The sequence below is a fragment of the Anas acuta genome, chromosome 8 (assembly GCF_963932015.1).
Source record: "Anas acuta chromosome 8, bAnaAcu1.1, whole genome shotgun sequence".
Lineage (NCBI taxonomy): Eukaryota > Metazoa > Chordata > Aves > Anseriformes > Anatidae > Anas > Anas acuta.
Genome location: NC_088986.1, coordinates 2,107,474 through 2,126,689, shown reverse-complemented (window position 1 = coordinate 2,126,689; position 19,216 = coordinate 2,107,474). Strand labels below are relative to the sequence as shown.

Genomic DNA, 19,216 nt, shown 5'->3' with positions numbered 1-19,216 from the left:
CCAAGCCCGGTAAGACGAGCAATGCCAGCGCCAGGAGGTCACCACCCTCATCTTTGCCTTCACCCTGCTGCTCTGCTTCGCCATGGACACAGCACATGCAGCAGGGCTGCGTGTCCATCTGTGGGGTGTTAGGGGGGAAATGAACAGTGCCAGCGATCGTGGAGGTGGGAAAGGTGAGGTTCAGGCCCCTTCGAAGGCTGAGCTGCAGTAAGAGCATGTTGCTGTAGTGCTCCTTATTTTACTTAATGGTTTTAAAAGGCTGTGGCTTGTTGCCTTGCATTTATCTGAGTTAAAAGGGCAAAAAATGAAAAATCCTTTAGACTAAGAAGGAACTAAATAGATACTGGGCTCCTCTAATCACTGCCAGATAAAACACCCACTGTGGGGTTTGATTAAAATGACTTTCCCTTTAATGGGGATTCAAACGCAGCTGCAGCAGCACGGCCAATTTACATCCAAAATTAATTAGGCTTCATTAGCAACAGGCCTCTGGAAGCTTTAATTTCCAGAGTCCCCTGGAGCACTGTGTTTCACCCCAGCATGCAGGAAGGATTTGGGTGCTGGAGGGGCCGTGTCACGAGCTGTCCTGAGAAGCTGTTGTTCTGCACAGGATGGAAGTTTCTCTCAAAAACAACACATGGCGTTTTTTTATCATTCTGGGAACATGAAGCCAACAAGTTTAAGGAAATCACTTGTAACTGCTTGCACCAAATCAGCAGGCCAGCCCAGGCAGTGGTCAGGAACATCAGCATGGAGCCTCGCTGCCTCCTCCTCGCCGCTTCTGCTCGGCTGCTCCAAAGCGCTGACCCAAAGGGCACCAGCACTGGCACGTTTCTGTTTGTGTGCTTCTTTAAAGTCCCGCTATATTCCATACCCCCAGGACGTGAGACTCACAGTTAGAGAAAGCAGAGAAACCCCTGGAACTGCAGACCTACGACTAAAACCTCCAGCCTCACCTCCTCTGCTGGCCCGTTCCCCAGGGCTCTTTGCCATGAGCTCTTTGCTAGCACCAGAACGAAGCCTCCTGTGCTGGTGCTGCCCTTGTGCCCGGACTCTTTCCCTTGAACTTTCCACCCCTATTACCCCCGGGTTGGTCTCAGCAGCAGGGATGAGACCCATGGCTGGGCTCCGCTCGAGCGGAGCAACGCGACGGTGCCAGGATGGGGTCCGTGGCTCTGCTCTCCATCTGGCAGCACCTCTAACAGCAGTAATTTGCTCTCTCACAGGCTTATTTTTAGCCAGGAAGAATCTGAGGCTTTTGCGAATGTTTAAACACATGTCTCTCTTGAATTATTCAGTGTGCTCTGCCTGCTTCTGGAGTTAATTAAAATGGAGGGCAATCGATAGCGAGCTCTCTGGCTCGCCGTGGGGAGGCGGCAGCAAGGAGCAGCTGTGGGACCGCTGAAAGCCTCTGGTCCTTTCCATCCCTCCCAGGCCATGGGGCTGCCACTGCTCTGCTCCCTCGGCTGTGCTGGCCAGAATCTGTGCTGACCGAATTGTACTGAGTTTGCCTTAATTTAAGGAGAATGATTTGTGCACCGCACCGGGGACGGACATGTCCTGAGCCACACAAACCAAGGGCTTGGTGGCTGCTCCAGAACCAAAGCCCAAATCCCGTGGCATGGTCTGTGTGAGATGAGCACGTGTCTGCCAACCAATGTACAGCGAGCACTGGAGCACAGCCCAGAGGATCTGCCAGGTGGCTGAGATGTCTTCCTTCTTCTCGGTGGCTCCTCGTGGCTTTTGGCTTTACAGCCAAGTGCTCTTGCCTGGAACGAGAAGGAATTATCTGCCTACCTCCCTCTGCAAGAGGTGAGGGGCCACAGAGGGGCTATTTTAGCTCAAAAGCTGGAACTTAGGGTGCCAACACATCTCTGCTCAAGGGGTTTAGGCAGAAAGAGCTCCCCGTGCCCACCTCCTGCTCGCAGCCAGCAGCTGCACCTCTTTGTTCCCTGTTTTTTGCTACAGCTGAATATGTTTTTTCTCAGTGTCAGATGAACATTCCTGTGTGTCTTTAAGATGAAGACTAAGTGCAGCCCTCATCCTCTTGAAGTCAACGAGGAATCTGGGATTGGGACCAGAGTTTCACCTGTCACATGAAGAAAAGTGAAAGGTTTGGTCCCAGAAAAGGTAATATTAGCACAATATAAAAGCGTGACCTTCTGTAAGAGGATACTCATCCACACATACCTCCGTGCCTCTCCTGCTGCTGTGAAATGTTACGGAGAGCAAACTACATACCAAGTCAAACCATGCTGAATTTATCACCTGCCTGAACATGGCCACGAGAGCAGTGGTTTTGGTATTGTGCCACAACACCCAGTTCCAGGTAAGCAGTTCTGTCCCCAGCCCGACATCGATTAACGTCAGTGTCCCTTTGTGAATCAAGCTACTGACAAAAGTCTAGGGTTTGCGCGCTATCCGAGGCAGGAGGAACCATCAGCGGTGGACAGAGATACCTTTATCTGTTCCTATCAGAGGTGGAGGTAGATAAGGGGATGATGGGGCACTGCACAGCCAGCTCTCAGCCCCCAAATGCTCAGCGGTGCCCAAAGCCCCCCTCCAGCCCCGCGTGCTTTGTGCACAACCAATGTGAGATGCAGGCAGAAATATTTCATGCAGAAGGGAAAAACAATCACGTCCTTCGTTCATGCAGCACACTCGGAGACCACTTTTCCCCGTAGGAGGAACATGTTGTTGCCATCCCTGTTACTGCGGCGTGGAGAGGGACCCCCCTCACCTGGCAGCAGGAGCGGGGAGACAACCACAGCACTCTGCTGGGAGCAGCTGGAGAAGGAGGCAGCTCGAGCACATCCATCTGCTTTTATGCTGGAAGGTGAAAATATCGCCGCAGTGGAGCTGAGCATGCTTGCCACGAGTCCGTGCTGAATTCCCTTTATGCTCGTGAAATTTTGCAGGCAGCGTGAGATGGTTTTGGAGCTGGTATGCTAAGATAGGCTTCTGAGCTACTAACATTTCTGATCGCTCCACTAGACTTCACCAGAGTCTCCATCAGCTTGGTATTTCTGTTTGTTTGATTTTTTCACTCTAATTTGCCCAACATTTCTCGGCTCACATTCAGGCATTGCTTAACCTGACCTAAAAACAAGTTTGTCATCGTTGCATTCCAGGGCAACTAGTACTTGCACTTATCAAGACGTTGCAGTTAGGGTTCTTGATTTATAGAAATGTTTAATCAAGAAGGCCTGGACTAAAGTTCAAGTGGAGTGCTTTGTGCTAGCCAGAGACAATTTGAATGAACAGTAATTAAAACAGTGCCTGATTCATATGGGGCACTGCTGGACTTTGGAACGACAACTGCATGCTTGGAGCTCTGTTGGGATGGATTCCTTTTCCTTTTAGCACAACCACAGCCAGGGCTGCTGGTGCCGATGCTTTCTGCTGTATGGTAAGAGAAGTCACATTAAAAAATAAAATAAAAAAGGGGGAAAGGCACAGCCTTCACCTGGTTCCAAGGTTCAGTGCTAGCAGACAAAGGATGTCTTTGATCCCACTGTTGTCAGAGGCAGATAGCTGCTGGCTGGCTCTCTTGGAGCAATAATTTCTACCCTAAAAGGATGCTTTGTGGACGGGAGCCAGGAGCTGAGCCGAGCTCTGGTCTGCAGCCTCGCGGCCCCGAGGAGATGCAGGAGCGGAGCTGCTGTGCTTCGGCGAAACGTGGGTGGGAGAGAGACAGCCTCCAGATGGGAAAAGGGACTTTCCTGCTGCAAAAGCCTGAGAACCGCTGGGGCAGAACACATCCATCCAGAAGGACGGCTGAGAAATGTCACGAGAAAATCGCCTTGCCTTGGCATCAAAGCTACGCGTTGCAGAAAGTTTTATCAGGGAGCGGCCGGCCCTCCGAGAGCTTGTTTTTGAGAAGCAAAGCGCTGTGATACATCGCTGTACGCACGCTGTTTACATCTTGCTTTAACACAGCTCGTGGGAGGAAGTGTTCCACTGCCAAAAAAGACTTGATAGCTGCATTGTTCGCGTGTAGCAATATTTAGACATAGCAAACCCACAAGTATTTATAATAAGTCTGTCCGATTGTGATATCAGTCGGAAGCTACAGGAAAAGAGATGGACGCGGTGTCCACTGAGTGAGAGAGGAGATAAGGGCTCCCGTTAAATCTGATCGGAGAGGTGTTGTTCGGAGGCACAGACAGCGTTTTCAGTTCCTGTCCCATGCCAGAGCTCGACGCTGTGCTTGTTTTAACAGGAAATGAGAATCGCAATCAGGAGCCCGGAGGCACATGGCATTTCAGCTGGCAGCTTCACTCTGGCTTTCACCAGTACCCGGTGTGGGAGTTATGGGGTCTCCCTGAGCGGCCTGGCTCGGTTATCCACCCTTAAATCTGTCTCAAGGCTAGGCAGGTAAGGAACCTTACTCCTTGTACCAGCTCCACAGCAAAACTTGCATCTGCCTCCGAGTATCCTGCTCCCCGTGGGGAAAAGAGACCTGCCTGTGCCCACCTGCAAGCCCACGAATGTTCCCCCAGCCCCTCTTGTCTCTCCTCGTGGGACTTTGTGTGCAGGCTGCCAGCAAACCCCGAGCAGGGCACAGCCAGGAAGGGGCAGCGCAGGCGTCTCGCTGCCGTACCCCCACGGACAGCCCGCTGCCAGGTGACCCCCTCTGCCTTCGGGTGCTCCTGCCCCAGCCAAGGGGTCCCCTCGGGCTTCGGAAAGAGGCAGAAAGGAAGTGGAGGGTTGACTGCTTAGATTTTAATCTATCTAGAACTTTAACTCTTCTTAGCAGGATGTCTTTTTTATCATCTGCACGGTTTCTAGTACAACAGAGCCCTCCTCCAGACGCAGACTCGAGCCGCTGTCACGACACCAGTAATAATTTCCCCCCTCGTAAATGACGCACGCTGGCAAAACGTTCCATCGCAGCGCAGCCCCGAGCCTGGCAGGGCTCGCAGGCACAGCCAGCAGCACGCTCGGGCAAACACCTTCCAGCAAAGATCAGAATAAAAAACAGCACAAAGCGTGTAATCGCCACGCTGGCTGAGCTAATCCTCTTCCACAAGCAGCGCAGGGCAGGGCCCCAATGGTTATGAACCACCCCGTGCAGAATTAAGAGCCTTCTAAGTGCTGCGGGGTTATCACCACAGGTAACGTCGGTATCAAGAATAAATCATGACCTCTGCAGGCTGAGGTCCCTGCTGGGCTCACACCAAACCCCACGGGGCTGCTCGCTGCCCACCACTCACGACCCCGCTGTGCACAAAAACCTCGGCCACCGAGCCCCGCTGCTGTGCCACCCACACAGAGATGTGAGCTTCACCACGTGGGAGCCCCGAAAACCTTTTCTAGGTGTTTTGATGGAATTGTGACAGAAGTTACCCATCTTCTTGGCCAAGGCAGAAAAGCCCCAGCCCCAAGCGAGCACCAGATGCCCCACCATGGCTGCACCACCTCCCTGCTGCAAGCAGCTGCATCGCCCTGATGTGAGATGGGCAGTGTCCCTCTGCCCACTCCCACGTAACAGAGCAAGTGGGGACTGGCTAAAATCATTAATAATCATTAAAATCTTTAACAAATATAGCAAATATGTATCTACAATGGGGGGCTGTATAGCTGCAGTCTCCCCTTTCTTCTGGTACCCAGTCCTACCCACTGGCCCACATCTCCTCACCTCTTCCCCCAAATGCTCCCTCAGCTGCACAGGACCCCACTTTTGGGACCCTTATTGAAGCTTCTGAAGCACGGCATTTCTGGAAGGTCTTCTACATCAAACAGACAACTAAGAGGCAAACTCCCAGTAAAGCACAATTTTTATTCAAGTCCATCTCAAGTTTCCTTAAACCATGACTTTTACACGAAGAGGTTTGTTTAGACCGGGGACACTTGAGTAGGATGTTGCGTGTACATCTGTCCGTCCGTCAGCTCCTGGAATCAAAGGGATGGGGCGCGGCGGGCACGGGCCCCGTGAAGCTCAGATGGCTGCCATCCTTCAGTTATCACAGTACTGTACCTTTACAAGAGACAGCATCAGCACTGTGATAACTGAGCCAGGGCAGCCTGTCAGTCATCGCGGCCCCTCCGCGGCACTGCCAGGTGCTTCCTCCGTCTTCTCATCCCTTGCACGCCTCCGAGCCCCAAACTGCCCTCTGCGGGTGCCCAGCTGCCAGGTGAGAGGCTCAGAGTATTTAACACAAGTGGCTTTGCATGTGGGGATCCAGCTCAGAAAATTATCCAGATAATTAGTGCTATCTTAATGACCACAGTGACCAAAACAGCCTTCAAAATCCAATTCACTAATGCTGGATTTAATGGAGAAGGGTTAACTTACCGCTCAATGCTGGAGAAAATGAGGGTACCCTTTCTCCCCCTTAAACTCGCTGGAGCTGCAGAGCAGCGCTTGGTTTATGCTACTCAAGAACCGAGTGTCATGAACCAGACAGCCAGCAGGCAGCCGTGGCTGCGAGCCAGGTAAGTCGGCGGAGCTGCACCGCGTGCGACAGCCGAAGGCTGGGATCACGACCGGCACGAGTAGAGGGCAGCACCACACCGCGACCGCGCTGCATACTGCACCCAGCGCGCCGGGCGCTCGCCCAGGCAGCCGTGGAATTTTACAGCGCCGTGAACACGTTCAGCTGGGCTTCATCAGGCCTTGTCACATGCGCTGCGAGAGCTGCGATCGCTCCTGTGCCTACCAAGGGCTCCGACGGGAGCAGCGCCGGGCGCCGAGCAGCCAGCTGTGCTCTCGAGGGACAGCAGCTGGAAGAGGCCAAAGGGGTGCCTTGAGGCTCTGCAGGCTCAAGTATGCCACTGGAACTTTTAGGTCACAGGATCCAAACACAGAATTGTGAAATAAAAACTTCTACCGCAAGTCAAACTTGTATCAACCAGTAGTTTGCACCCCACTTTTTTTAAAAAGGTACTGCTGAAAATATCATGGAACTACTTCTACACGCGTACACCTCTGGTTAAGGGAATCACGCTGACTTCTGAAATAATTGAGTTTAAAAAATAACACTTTTCTTTTTAACCCAAAGTTACCATGTTTTTATAAAAAGTTAATTTACGATGCTGATGGACTCCCTCAGTACAAGCTGCTCTCATATCTCTAACAGGAGGGAGCAGAAACTCCAGATGTGGTTTACTGCTCTAAAGAACTTACCTGGAGAAGAGCATGTCTGGAGATGTTCAGAGGTTGTTTTTAAAAGAGAAAGGCGTAACGCTGAGAGGGATCCAGCTACCAAAATGGTGCCTTACAAGTTTTTAACAGAAGAGGGCAATGGAGAGACAAGTATGAAATATCTGAGGAGAAGCACGCAGTGGAAAAAAATATTTGTACATTTTCAAACAAACTGCAAACATACATTACATAAAAAGGGGACAGTCAACAGATTATGCAATACTGACGTCAGATGATGACACAGATGACCTAAACGTATACCCTAAAACTTGCAGGTTTGCCACCGATTGTAATTAGTTACATCATCTGCTGCTGCAAGAAAAAAAAACAAAACACCAAAAAACTTTGTAAAAAATGCTTAAGAAAATCTGTACGTACAGCTGTGACTTTTGGAAAGGAAGGGAAGTGCCCCAAAAATGAATTATTTACTGCCACTCTGAAGCCTTTTCACGCCACATTATTCCAGTAGAAAAAAAAAATCTACTGATTTCAACAGAATGGAAGAGGAGTGGCATGGGGAATCCCACATTTTGGAGGCTGAGGTGGGAAGAGAAGAGGTGCCGCTTGGTAGTTCAGGTGTGTCTTCATCTGAAGATTTTATCCGTGCTCCAGCAGCTACTCGTGGGCTGTTTAAAGCAGATCCAGCAGCTACTCGTGGGCTGTTTCAAGCAGCTCCGTGACCGCAGAGGTGCGCGGTCCCACCCAACTCCCTCTTCTGCTGGGCACCCGCTCGCGGCCGGTGCAGTTTCCCCCAGGGGATCCCCCAAACCTGCTGCCTCTCCTCTCCTCACACGCCGATTTTCGCCTCGCTCCAGCCGCGCCACGATGCGGAAAGCAAACAGGTGTGCGAAAACGCAGAACTTGGCTCCTCGTCACCGTCTGGAGAGCCCTCCCTGCTTTTTAAACAAAACATTTAGCCGGCTGGGGACCCAGCACACCGCCCCGTGCCCTGGGTATCTCTGTAGGATTATTTAACAATATCTGGTTGTTGGTGGAGGCTGCCACCCCTTGCTTGTTTTTGAAGCCCCCCAGCGTGGCCTGTCTGCTCCCAAAGCTCCGCTCCCCCCCTCCAGCCCCTGGGGGCCGGCTGCTGGCCGTGTTTTGGGGCTGTTTTATAGGATTCCCGTCCTCTCCGCGTGCCCCTCACCGCCCCCAACCCACCCTGGCCGGGCACCAGCACCCAGCACCGAGCACTCCTCCCTCAGCAGCACCCCGGGGGGGGGGGCTCACGGTAACCCCACAGCCCCCAGCGCCTCTCCCCTTCCCTCCTCCGCCACAGCCTCACACCAAGCCCCCCATGGAGCCCCCTCAGCGCCCCACAGCCCCCCGCCCGCTCCCCCAATCCCCCAAAACAGCAGTGCGCAACGGGGAAGAAGGGGGGGGGGGGAGGAAGCACCGCGCCCGGCCAGCTCTACCGAAACCGGGTGTGGGGGGGGTCTCGGAGGAAGGGGATCCCCGCTGGAAGCCCCCCCAAACCCAGCGCGGTGCCCCCCTGAGGGCCGGGCCGGGCCGGACCCACCTGAGGGCTGGCGGCGGGGCCGGGGGGCGCCGTGACGCAGCACGGGCGGGCGGGCGGCGTGAGGGCCGCCATCTTGGCGTGTTTATGGCAGCGCCGCGCGGCCATGTGATGCGCCCGCCGCTTCCTGAGGCGGGGGGTGGGGGGCACACGCCTATCGTGCACGCGCATATCGTGCACACGCATGTCGTGCACAAGCATATCGTGCACGCGCATATGTTTCACGCACATATATTTCACGCACATATGGTTCACGCGCATATAATTCACGCGCGGGTGCCCCCTCACAGCCCCCCCCCATCACCACCTCACACCACACACACCGAGGGGGCGCCCCGCGGTGCTCTCCCCGTTGCCCCCGGTGCTCCCCCCGTTGTCACCACAGCCCCATGAGGCGGCACCGAGCCCAGCCCTGCCTCATTTATAAGGGGGGGGGTTGCAGGACTACAAGTCCCAGGGTGCCCAGCCCGAGGGGGCGGCCCGAGGGGGCGGCCGTGCCCCCCCCCCCCTCCTTGCTCCGTGCTGATGTGTACGGGCGGCTGGTGAGCGGCTCGGCACGGCTCGGCTCGGCTCGGCTCCCCCCCCCCCCTCATTAACACGCCATTTTGCGGGGCCCCCCGGCATGCGGGGTCCCGTGGTGGGGGGCAGCGAGGCGGCGGGGCCCCCCCTGCGTGCCCCCTTCCCAGCTCCGCATCCCCCCTCGGGGGAGGCTGCGTGAGGCGAGAGATTTTTTTGGGGGAGGGGGTGCTGGGGGGGGGGGGCTGCCCCGCAGGGAGATGGCCTCCAAGGTGCTGCGGGCTGTGGTGCTGGGCCCCCCCGGCTCGGGCAAGGGGACGGTGTGCGAGAGGATCGCCCGCAGCTTCGGGCTGCAGCACCTCTCCAGCGGGCAGTTCCTGAGGGAGAGCCTCGGCCGGGGCGGCGGTGAGTGCCCGGGGTGCCCCCCGGGGCTGGGGGCGGTGTGGGGATGGGGTCGGGGTCGCCCACGGCTGGGGGCGAAACCCTAAGGGGAAATCTCCCCCCCCCCACTGTGGGGATGAGGTGGTCTTCCCTCCATCTTGGGTGTGCTGGGGAGAAGCGGGCTGAGGGTTGCCCCCAGCCCCAGGTGGGCACAGCCAAAAAAGCTGCACGAGCACCCACGGGCAGCCTCGGCACCTGGGGTCGCGGGCTTTCCGTGTCAACACAAGGGTTTTGGAGGAATGGGGTTCAATCACAAAGCTTGGGTACCCCTGTGCCTGCTGTGACACCTGTGGGGTGAGGGATGCTCTGGGCACGTACAAGTTTCCACAGGGAAACCCCTCTGGGAAGCTTGCTGTGGGTTATGGGGTGTCCCAACACCATGCCATGCTGTGGTGAGGCCAGTGGGGTGGCACGGGGCACCCCATGAGCCCCGCTCCTTAATAAGCTGCCCTCCAGAATCAGGGGGCACAGCGCTGCCAACCCACCCCGTGTTTCGCATCCGAAGCCCTTTTTTATGAGCTGACGGGTTGCGATGTGCTTCACAACCATCCCAGCCCGTGATGGATCCGGCAAAGTTTTGGGAGCCAGCAGCCGGGCGGCACGGGGCTGTCCCCAGCCGTGGCTGGGCAATGCCAGCCCTGCTGCTGCTGTTCCCCGGGGAGGAAACTGACTCAGAGGAGCCATAAAACGACACAAAACAGCCCAGAAGAACGAGCCGCACTTTGCCTTTTTCGAGGTGTGACGAGAAAGGGGAAAAAAAAAAAGGGAGGATAAACTTTCAGAGCTGCGTGCTCCGTGGGGCGTTGCAGGCTCGTTTAAAAATACCCAGATTTCCTTCCATAAATAAATATAAAAAAAAGCACAGCAATATTTCCTCTGGGGAGAGGCTCGAAATTTGGAAAATCCCAATACCTCTGTTGGCGGAGCCGCAGAGCACCTGGGCGAAGAGCAAGCGGTGCAGCAGCGGGTGGGGAACGGGGGTGGAAACTCAGGTGAGGCTGCTCAGGAGCAAAGCCGCTGTAATTTTCAGGTGCCACCTTTGCCTTCGCCTCTGGTCATAGCTCTCAGTAATGTGCAGCTGTTTGCTTTTTTTTTTTTTTTTCTTCCTTTTATTTTTTTTGCTGTTTGCTTTGGACAAGCTGTTACATGACCACGCAGCGGTGTGCCAGCTCTGGAGGAAGCTGGATGGAAGTAAATTCCCTTCCTGAGTTTGTCATCTGCGCCGCTGGTTTTGCATTGTAGGGGAGCTGAGGCCAGTCTGACAGACACCCCGCTGCCCTCCAGAGGGACCCGCCAAGGGGTTTTAGAGCAGCCTCTGGGCAAGGAAATTACAGGAGTGGATTTGGAGGTGATTTTCCCATCTCAGGAAGCCGGAGGACACCTGAGCATCCCGCACAGAGCGAGCCCCAGGGTGAGGGGTGGCTGGGTGTGCCGCTGCCACTGGAACCCTTGGGGTTTTGTAACAGTGACTCGGCGAGTGCGTCCGCTGCCACGGATGTGTTGGTTAATCAGTGCCTCGTTTCGTGGCTGCCCTGTTGTGCAAAAGTGCTTTGTTTGGATCTCGGGAGAGCAGGAGGTAAAGAAACTGCTTTTGGTGCTGTGCCGGGGGTACTGGACGGCAGTGACCGTTTTCCTCGGCCGGTTCTTGTCCCAGTGCCCAGCTCTTTGCCTCTGGTGCCTGCAGCGTCCCGGGGTCTCAGCAGGGCTCAGCTGATTCCAGTAAAACTGCACGCCCTGGGTCTCTGCTCGCTGCAACACTTTGGGGGCAGAAGGGTGCTGTGATGATGGGAACCGTTGAGCTAAAAGGGGTGAGAGGGGGGGCAGTGACATCCCCAGGTTTGTGGCTGTGCCATGCTCCAGCTCCCTGGAGGGAGGCCAGGCTGGCAGAGACAGGGTGAAAGTGAGAGCCCTGGATTGGGGAAGTGGTTTGGGGGCTCCGAGAACCCCGTCCAGCTGGGGTTGTTCCAGCTTGGTGCACAGATAACCACGGGCAGTGCAGCATTAACCACCCGGAGCTCCTCCTCTCCATTAAGGCTGCGCTGCTGGAACCTAAATAAGAAATCATGCAAAAGGTTGCCCCAGGGGGGCCCAAAGTCCGTGTTATCTCGCAGGGTCTGCCCAGGGGGCTGCTGGCAAACGAAGCCCTGGTGCTCTGCGGTGCCTCTAGCCGCAGCCTCCTGCTCCCTGTGTTTGGGAACAGCCTCTCCTCGAGCCCCCCCAGCCACAGCGGGAGGCGTCGCTGGAGGCTGGGACCCGCTTTGCTGATAAGAGCTCAGAGGCACGGGTGCAGGGTTGAGCCGGGAAGGGACGGGGACAGCAGGGTCTGAAGTCCCACGGTCGTTAGCTTAGCGGGACGGGGCGATAGCAGCGTGGATTTTGGCCCCTGGGTGGGATCTGCGCCAGGCCAGGCGGGTGAAAACCCCTGCCCATCACACCAGGACCTGCAGGGGGATGCCGTGCCCGGGCTGAGGAAGATTTGTCAGTGAAGAAGAGTAAAGTTTTCACATTAATATTCCTGCCCTAGGAGGTCTCGGTGCTGGTTGCACAAGACATTATGTTCTCTCCCCATCGCCGTATGGGCAGCGGCATCAAGCTCATTTTTGGGAAAGGCACTGGGTGCGGAGCTGCTCGGCGGCGTTGGTTGCTGTAATTTTGGGGTGGAGGTGAGGGGCTCTCCCCGAGAGCTGTAGGTCCTGCACAAAGCCTGCTGCCTGTCAGGAACGGCGCCGTTTGATGTGTTTCAGGCTGGAAAAGCAGAGCCTGGAGAGCCCCTTCTCCTTCAGGCAGCTTGCCGTGCTCCAAAGTCCCCAGTAATGAATACTGGGACCAGTATGGGGCCAAGCTCGGGCAGAGGCGGTGCTGCAGAGGTTCGTGGAGAGAGAGGAGGGAGAGATCGGTGATGGGCAACCCCACTCAGGTTGGGATTTGGGGGGCTTCGCCCTGCCTGCACCTCCCTCTGTGCGCAGCCATCGGTGCAAAACCCCAGCAGCCAGCCTCAGGTGGAGGACTGGTGCTTTGGGACATGCTGGCCTCACTCAATAATGTGCCAAAATGTTAATTTCTGCTTCCAAACGCTGTGTTAGCTGCTTGGGGAAGGGGAGCTGGTCTGGTCCTGGTGCAGACAGAAGGGCCACAGCCTCTCCAGGGGCAGGATTTGCCCCAGCTGGTGCCAAGGAGTAGTTCTATTTCCACATATTTTCTCCTTGTCTCCGAGTGCCTAAAATTGTGGGCAATCTGTAATGTAAGACCCAGTCGAATTTGTCTCAGGCCCCTTTTCTCACCATCTGGGGGCAGGCAGAAACCACAGCGTTCCTCCTCACTGCTCAAAGTACCCAAGCTGCAATAAAAATGGGGAAAAAGAAGTGGAAGCAGGGCTGCTGCTGGCTGCCCAGGTGGCCGAGGCTGCAGGGCAGGTGGGTCCTGGCCAGGTTTATCCCTCAGGGAACCCTCGCTGCCCCGCGGGGCTCCTCCTGAAGCACTTTCTCAGCTCCAGCATATGCGGGGGAGAATCAAGCAGGAGCCTGCTCAGGTGTATTCGCCCTGCAGGTACGCTGCAATTATATTCTCAGGTGTTTGATCTGGGAAATAGTTCTCTTATCTGCGTGTATTTTGAGCTGAGCCTCTGAAGTCGTAAAGCCCGGTGGATGGAAAGCCGTGTTCTGCCTTCAGCAGAGCTCTGAGGTTGTGTTTTCAGACGAGCTCTCTGATGTTGCCTGTTTACTGCCGCAGTCTGCGTGTGAAATCTTGAATTTGCACCTCTTGGGGTAATTTCTAGAAGGTAGTGCCAGCTTCTCACGGCGACGGCTGAACGCGGAAGGAGGAGGAGACAAACTTGGTTTCTGCGAGCCAGGTGCTGCCAGTTGTCCAGATGTTACCCAAACGCATCATTTCTTGTCTTAACTTCACTGGAAACTTCTCCAAAGCGCAGTGACGGCCGCTGTGATTCTGGGCAGTGGGATTATTTCTACAGCAGATGTACAAATTTGTCCCCTCTGAGGACGGGGATGCTGCCGAGAGGCTCCTGGATGAGCGCTCTCAGAGGGCAGACAGAATTTGAGGGGGAGCGGTGTTTTTTAAGCAGCAATGTCATGCACTTTTTTAATTTTTCTTTTCTTTAACTTGAACAGAAGTTGGCGTCTTGGCAAAGCAGTACCTTGAGCGAGGCCTCCTGGTGCCCGACCACGTCATCACGCGCGTGATGATGACGGAGCTGGAGAAGCGGCGAGCGGAGCACTGGCTGCTCGACGGTGAGTGCCTCCGGACTGGAGGCTCCTGAGGGCCTTTAGAACAACGTTGTGCTGCCGAGGGCTTTGCAGCAGCAGGAGAGAGACCAAAGGTGCCTTTTGGGGTCCTGCTGGCAGCAGGAGTTGGGGCAGGTGGCACCGAACCTCTCACAAGGGCAGTGCTTTTGGGGGCCAGCACTCGGGGTGGGTGGCTGGGACCCTGAGCCCTGTGGGGTCAGGCTGGGTTGAAGCAGCCCCTGAATTAATGGAGTGTGAGAAGAGGAGGAATAGCCAGTTATTAATAACCGGGAGCCTCATTTCCTTATATTGAAGGGTTTCTTTGATTGTTTCCTATTTTTTAAGGCACAAAAAGAGGAAAGTGGGTGGAGGAACCACCCCAAACTCAGTCCTTGCTATTAAAATTTCATCACTCTTAGGATAACACTGTTTAATTCATCTGCTGGTTGGCAAATTGCACAGTGAGCAGCGCTGTATAAACAACTCCGTATTTTTGCTGTGTTAAAACTCCCGTGTTTCAACATCCACGAGTGTGCATCCCAGCGCTCAGATCCCGGTTCGTGCAGCGCGGGGCTCTTCTGGGCTGGTTGGTGGTGGTACATGGGAGCTACCCCCAGGCAGCACAGCTCGGGGACGAGCTGCTGTCCTGCCACCACTTTGTGCCCAATGCCCTGCCCCAAGGAGCGAGGAGCGTGCTGATTTCAAGCAGTCCATACCCAAATAACAGCCCGACTAGACGTAGCAAAGCAGACCTCATGTATTCTTTCTCCTAACGACTCATTCATTAGCTGCGGTGGTGTCCTGACCAGCTCTCGGCTAATAATTCTTTGCTTGGGTAAAACCTGGTTTTTTTCAGACGTTTGCTGAGCTCTGCGCTGGCCAGGAGAGGCAGGGAGATGGGACAGGTCCTCCTGCTGGACGTGGTTTCTCTGGAGAACACGAGCCCGCAGCGACCTGCGTGCTGTATTTTGGGAGCCGGTGCTGGAGGAGCTATTTTTTGTCGCAGCCATCTGGCAGATGCCTCTCTTTCACACCGTTTGGGCTGCAGCGAGGAGCTGTGCTATCTTTACAGCGCCGCGGGGCGGGCAGAGAAATGCTTTCCTGCTGCTCACCCAGCCCCTCTCTGCCCGCAGGTTTCCCGCGGACGCTGGGGCAAGCCGAGGCGCTGGACAGGATCTGCGAGCTGGACCTGGTGATCAGCCTGAACATCCCCTTCGAGACGCTGAAGGACCGCCTGAGCGCCCGCTGGATCCACCCGGCGAGCGGCAGGGTCTACAACATGGAGTTCAACCCGCCCCACGTGCACGTAAGAGCCCCTAGGGCTGGGTTTCTGCCTGTCCAGAGCGACTGGAGGGAGGCAAAGGTCAGAGGCGCCTCGTGCTGCATGGGCAGGCTGGCATGATCCTAAATTACCACTGGGGAAGAAATCCCATGTAGTAAGCCCCGGGGGCTGCGGGGCACCGGAGGGCTTTGTGCTTGGCAGCTGTCCCGCAGGAGTTGTGCAAAATGCACTCAGCCAAGCGAGGTTTGTGTTAAGCGCCGTAGGAAGGTGCTTAGATGTTAATTGCCTCGAGCAGCCAGGGCACGGGGCAGCTGGGGCAGCTCTCTGGGGAGCTGCAGTCCCCAAATGGTGTTGGCTTTTCCCCAGGGCATCGACGACCTGACGGGCGAGCCGCTGGTCCAGCGCGAGGACGACAAACCCGAGGCCGTCGCTGCCCGCCTGAGGAAGTACAAGGACGCTGCCAAGCCAGTGATAGAGCTGTACAAGTGAGTATAGCATGCAAAAAAAAATAAAACAGTGATAAAATAAAACCCACAGCCCCTGCTGGGTGTTGGGGGGCAGATCACTGCGCTCAGCACCACATTGGGGTCCACGGAGGGGGTGGCCTTGGAGAGAGCGCTTCACTGTGCTCACAGAACCTGCAGCATCTTTCTGTGCTGCTTAAAATAACATAAATTGAGGAGTTCGTTAAATAACCCCCTGTGCTCTGCAGCCCGGGGTGGTGTATTTGCCCTGCAAAAACCAAGCTGAGGCCCCTGCCCTTTTAGGTGAAGTACGGGGCAGCTGGCAGCAGGGCAGGAGAAGCCAGGGCAAGGGGTGGCGGAAAATGTGTGGACTGGGAGCATCCACACTGCAGGGGAGGTGAGAAGGGGTTCTCCAGCTGCTGCTCCCGTGGGAACTGGGAGGTGTGTGGTGGGATTAGGGGTGGCTGCTGGGGTTCAGCCCACCCATGTGTGAACACGTCTAACCCCTCGCTGCCCCTCCAGAGGCATTTCTGCCTGCAGGGGAATTTTTCTGTCCCTAGGTGCTGACTTCTCCTCTCAACTCTCTTCCAGGAGCAGGGGCATCCTGCACTCGTTTTCGGGGACAGAGACCAACAAGATCTGGCCGTACGTGTACGCTCTGCTTTCCACCAAGATCCCCCCTCTGCACTCAGAGGAGGAAAACTAACCAGGTTGGGTGGAGGACCAGGGACTGAGGGGATAACGTGTTTGGTTTCTCTGCACCGTGCTGGAGCTGTGCTCAAATTAGGTGATCATGCACTACCTACGGCTGCTTCCCCAGGCGTGCTGGATAACAGCTGTGGAAACACAGTCACGGCCAGCATCAGGGTGAAGAAGTCTTCGCTTATAAGGTCAAGTCTGCTAGAATAAGTGTTTTTTTTCCTTCTGAGGCTAGAAAGTATTCCTGCCGGTGATCCAACTGCACAGATCAGTGATGCAAACCTAGGTAATGATTCTGTCAGGTTTACACAACTTGCCATGATTTCCCCACCACCCCCATATGAAACCCCAGCCTCTCTCTAGGCCTATAATGTGTCATTCCATTGCTCCACAGTACTGTTTACTGCAGATCACTCTGTTGTAGGTTGTTTTTTTTTTAAATTATTTTCTATTAAATTTATTTCTTAGAGAAATAAAGCTCTAGAATGCGAGACTTAGCCCCGTGGGAATTGGTGAGGAACACAGAAAACGTTCACATTGCAGAGCTCAGAAATGTGAAGATCACATTTCCAGTGATAGAAACAGAAGAGGGAAAACATGGGAGGTAAATTACATAGTTGTGATTTTTTTATAAAGAGGGATGATTAAAAAAAATGCGTTTTGAAAAGCTGCTATACAGTCGGCTTGTCCTGAGCTGGTGTGACGTGGAGCAGGCAGGTGAGCAGGTGAGAGCCAGGGCAGAGCTGCACTCCTCGTGCTTACCTTGTCCGTAGCTTTTCGTACCAGGAGACATGTTGGTGTTGTAGCTTCTCCCAGAGATTGATTTTAACGCATTTTGTTCTGGGGGAGAATTTGAGTCATTCCTTGTTCCTTGCTGCCTTTGTACCCGAGGTCCTTGTGGAAACTCAGGCTGTTCCCCAAGGAAATGCCCGTTGTGGAGGGGTTCGCCCCCCGTGGCCGCAGGCTCGTGCGCTGCCCATGAGGGCTGCCAAAAGTGTTTGTGCCCTGATGCTCAGCCCGCTTCAGCAGCGATGTGCATGAGCGTGCACCTCGTCTGAAATAGCATCAGCGTGCCCCTTCTGCCCAGATGTCTTTGTGTAACTGGGATTAAAAGGCCCTGCGGGTGCTGCTGCTGCCCCGTGTGCAGGAGCTCTGGGCACAGACCCCAGCTTTTCTCAACTGGACGTGCTGTGAGCCCACGGGGGCACAGCACCGAATCCCCGGGGATGCTCTGCTGGCCTCCTCGAGTTGCCTTATTTTATAGACTATATATTTAAGAAAAAAAAAGCGAGATGTGTATTTTTAAAGGTTTAAAAAAAAAAAAAAACAAAAACAGAGTTTTAGCATCCACTTTGGAGAACGCTTTGCTGAGCTGCCTGCCCGGGTGGAGCTGGGCAGCGCAGCAGGGATGCAGAAAAGTTGTCGCTACCCCACCCCCGTGCCATCAATTAGAGCAGCCTGGGCAAGTTTGTGGTGCTGAAGTGTCGCTGTTTTGCTGCTGGGAGAGCAGGTCTCTGGCAGGGCAGGGGGAACCGACTTTGGGGTTTGTTTTTGGCTGCTTGTGCAAAACTTCAGTACATCAGAGGAGCCCCTGACGGTTGCTGGCTCAGTCAGAGGCAGCTGTGCTCTGGCTCTCTCCTGATAACGCAGCCAGAAGCCGTTGGGCATCTGCAGAGCAGCATCCATCCCCCATGTGTTGCCCAGCCTGGGGCTTGCGGTCGTGTTTGCCCCTGGAAAGACCCTGAGCACTTGTTCTCAAGGCTCTGAACCCTTCTGTAGATGCAGAAGCCCTGTGACCACGCATGCCTCCAGCCCTCGGGACGGATTTTTCTACAAGAATTGTTTTACTGTGCACTTTCATAGACCAAACCCCACAGCGGCACGCACCCAGCCCCTCGCCTTCCCTCCTTGCTGTGTTTTCCTTCAGCTCCGTGCTGAATTCCCTTCCCTCCAGCATCCTGCAAGGACCAAGGTGCCGCACGGGGGGCTGTGGGGGCCCGCACCCCCTCGTTTGCTCCTGCAGCTTCTTCCTGCGGAGTGGCCACCGCTGTGCTGCTGCTCAAAAGATGTAAATAAAATTTTTCTCCTGCTTATCCCTGTGCTGGCGGTGTCTGTCTGTGAGTTTTGCTCGACGGCCACTGCGCTGGGCTCTACATGAGCCCTTTCCCCATGCCAAGGCAGTAACGGGTTGGTGTTTGACCCAGGGTTTGTCTGTGGGAGCCTCTGGAATTACTGGGCATGAGGGGGAGGAGGGTGGGAAGGAAGGAGAGGAGCTGGAGCATCCCCACTCCAATGGGAGGAAATCCCCCCCTATGTTTTTTTTTGGCTTGAACCCAATGCCGCTCTTTGGGTCCTGCCTTACAGCCAGCTCCTTTATTTGGTAAAATCTACAATAAAAAGTTAAAAAGGCAGCTCAGACACTGTGGACGAAGCCGGCTGTTGCACAGAAAGTCGTTCTCATTTCCCCATGTAGCATCCCCCCAGTAAAAGCACTGGAGCATTAGGGGCAGCAACGCTCCAGCTTGCTCTGTGCCCCGAGTAATCCGTCACGTGGATCGGGGCAGAGGGAATTAAAAGCTGGAAGTGCCCCAGCTCATCACTACCTTGCGGATCCCATAATTTTTTCTTTTTAATTACAGCCAGCAGCTTGGGGCCCCGGTGCCACGTGTGGAATAAGCGGAGACTCTGCAGTGACTGGAGGGGAAAAAAGGAAAATGGGGTGGGAAATGTTGCCGGGATTGAGGAGTGGGGGCTGAGGAGCTGAACCCGGGGGGGAACGTGGGTGATGGGTGGGTTCAGGAGAAACCCAGAGGGCTCTGGAAGTTTGTGCCAGCTGTGGATGCCCTTTGGTTTGCTGCCATCGCCCTGCCCCGCTACCTGGGGGTACAGCACAGGCCCCTTGGGTGACAC

General features: G+C 55.2%; 1 protein-coding gene and 1 long non-coding RNA gene across 2 annotated transcripts; one reads left to right on the top strand and one right to left on the bottom strand.

The window, feature by feature from the left end:
* Nucleotides 1–5,762: 5,762 nt before the first annotated feature.
* LOC137860186 (uncharacterized) lies at nucleotides 5,763–9,074 on the bottom strand. The gene is made up of 2 exons (XR_011098761.1): nucleotides 8,667–9,074; nucleotides 5,763–8,040 (listed from the first exon to the last, which is right to left on the bottom strand). It is a non-coding gene; the product is annotated as an uncharacterized lncRNA (long non-coding RNA).
* Nucleotides 9,075–9,173: 99 nt separating this feature from the next.
* Nucleotides 9,174–18,399, top strand: AK4 (adenylate kinase 4). Its single transcript, XM_068690142.1, has 5 exons — nucleotides 9,174–9,584; nucleotides 13,748–13,867; nucleotides 14,995–15,167; nucleotides 15,510–15,628; nucleotides 16,199–18,399. Exons 1-5 carry the CDS (start codon nucleotides 9,440–9,442, stop codon nucleotides 16,311–16,313), a joined length of 672 nt encoding a protein of 223 aa, XP_068546243.1. The 5' UTR covers nucleotides 9,174–9,439; the 3' UTR covers nucleotides 16,314–18,399.
* Nucleotides 18,400–19,216: the final 817 nt, after the last annotated feature.

What these genes read in the sequence shown, in the direction of transcription:
- AK4 (XM_068690142.1), top strand. Translation starts at nt 9,440, where the DNA reads ATGGCCTCCAAGGTGCTGCGGGCTGTGGTGCTGGGCCCCCCCGGCTCG. An exon ending in GAGCCTCGGCCGGGGCGGCG is followed by an intron (nt 9,585 to 13,747) that starts GTGAGTGCCCGG and finishes TAACTTGAACAG; the next exon opens with AAGTTGGCGTCTTGGCAAAG. An exon ending in GGAGCACTGGCTGCTCGACG is followed by an intron (nt 13,868 to 14,994) that starts GTGAGTGCCTCC and finishes CTCTGCCCGCAG; the next exon opens with GTTTCCCGCGGACGCTGGGG.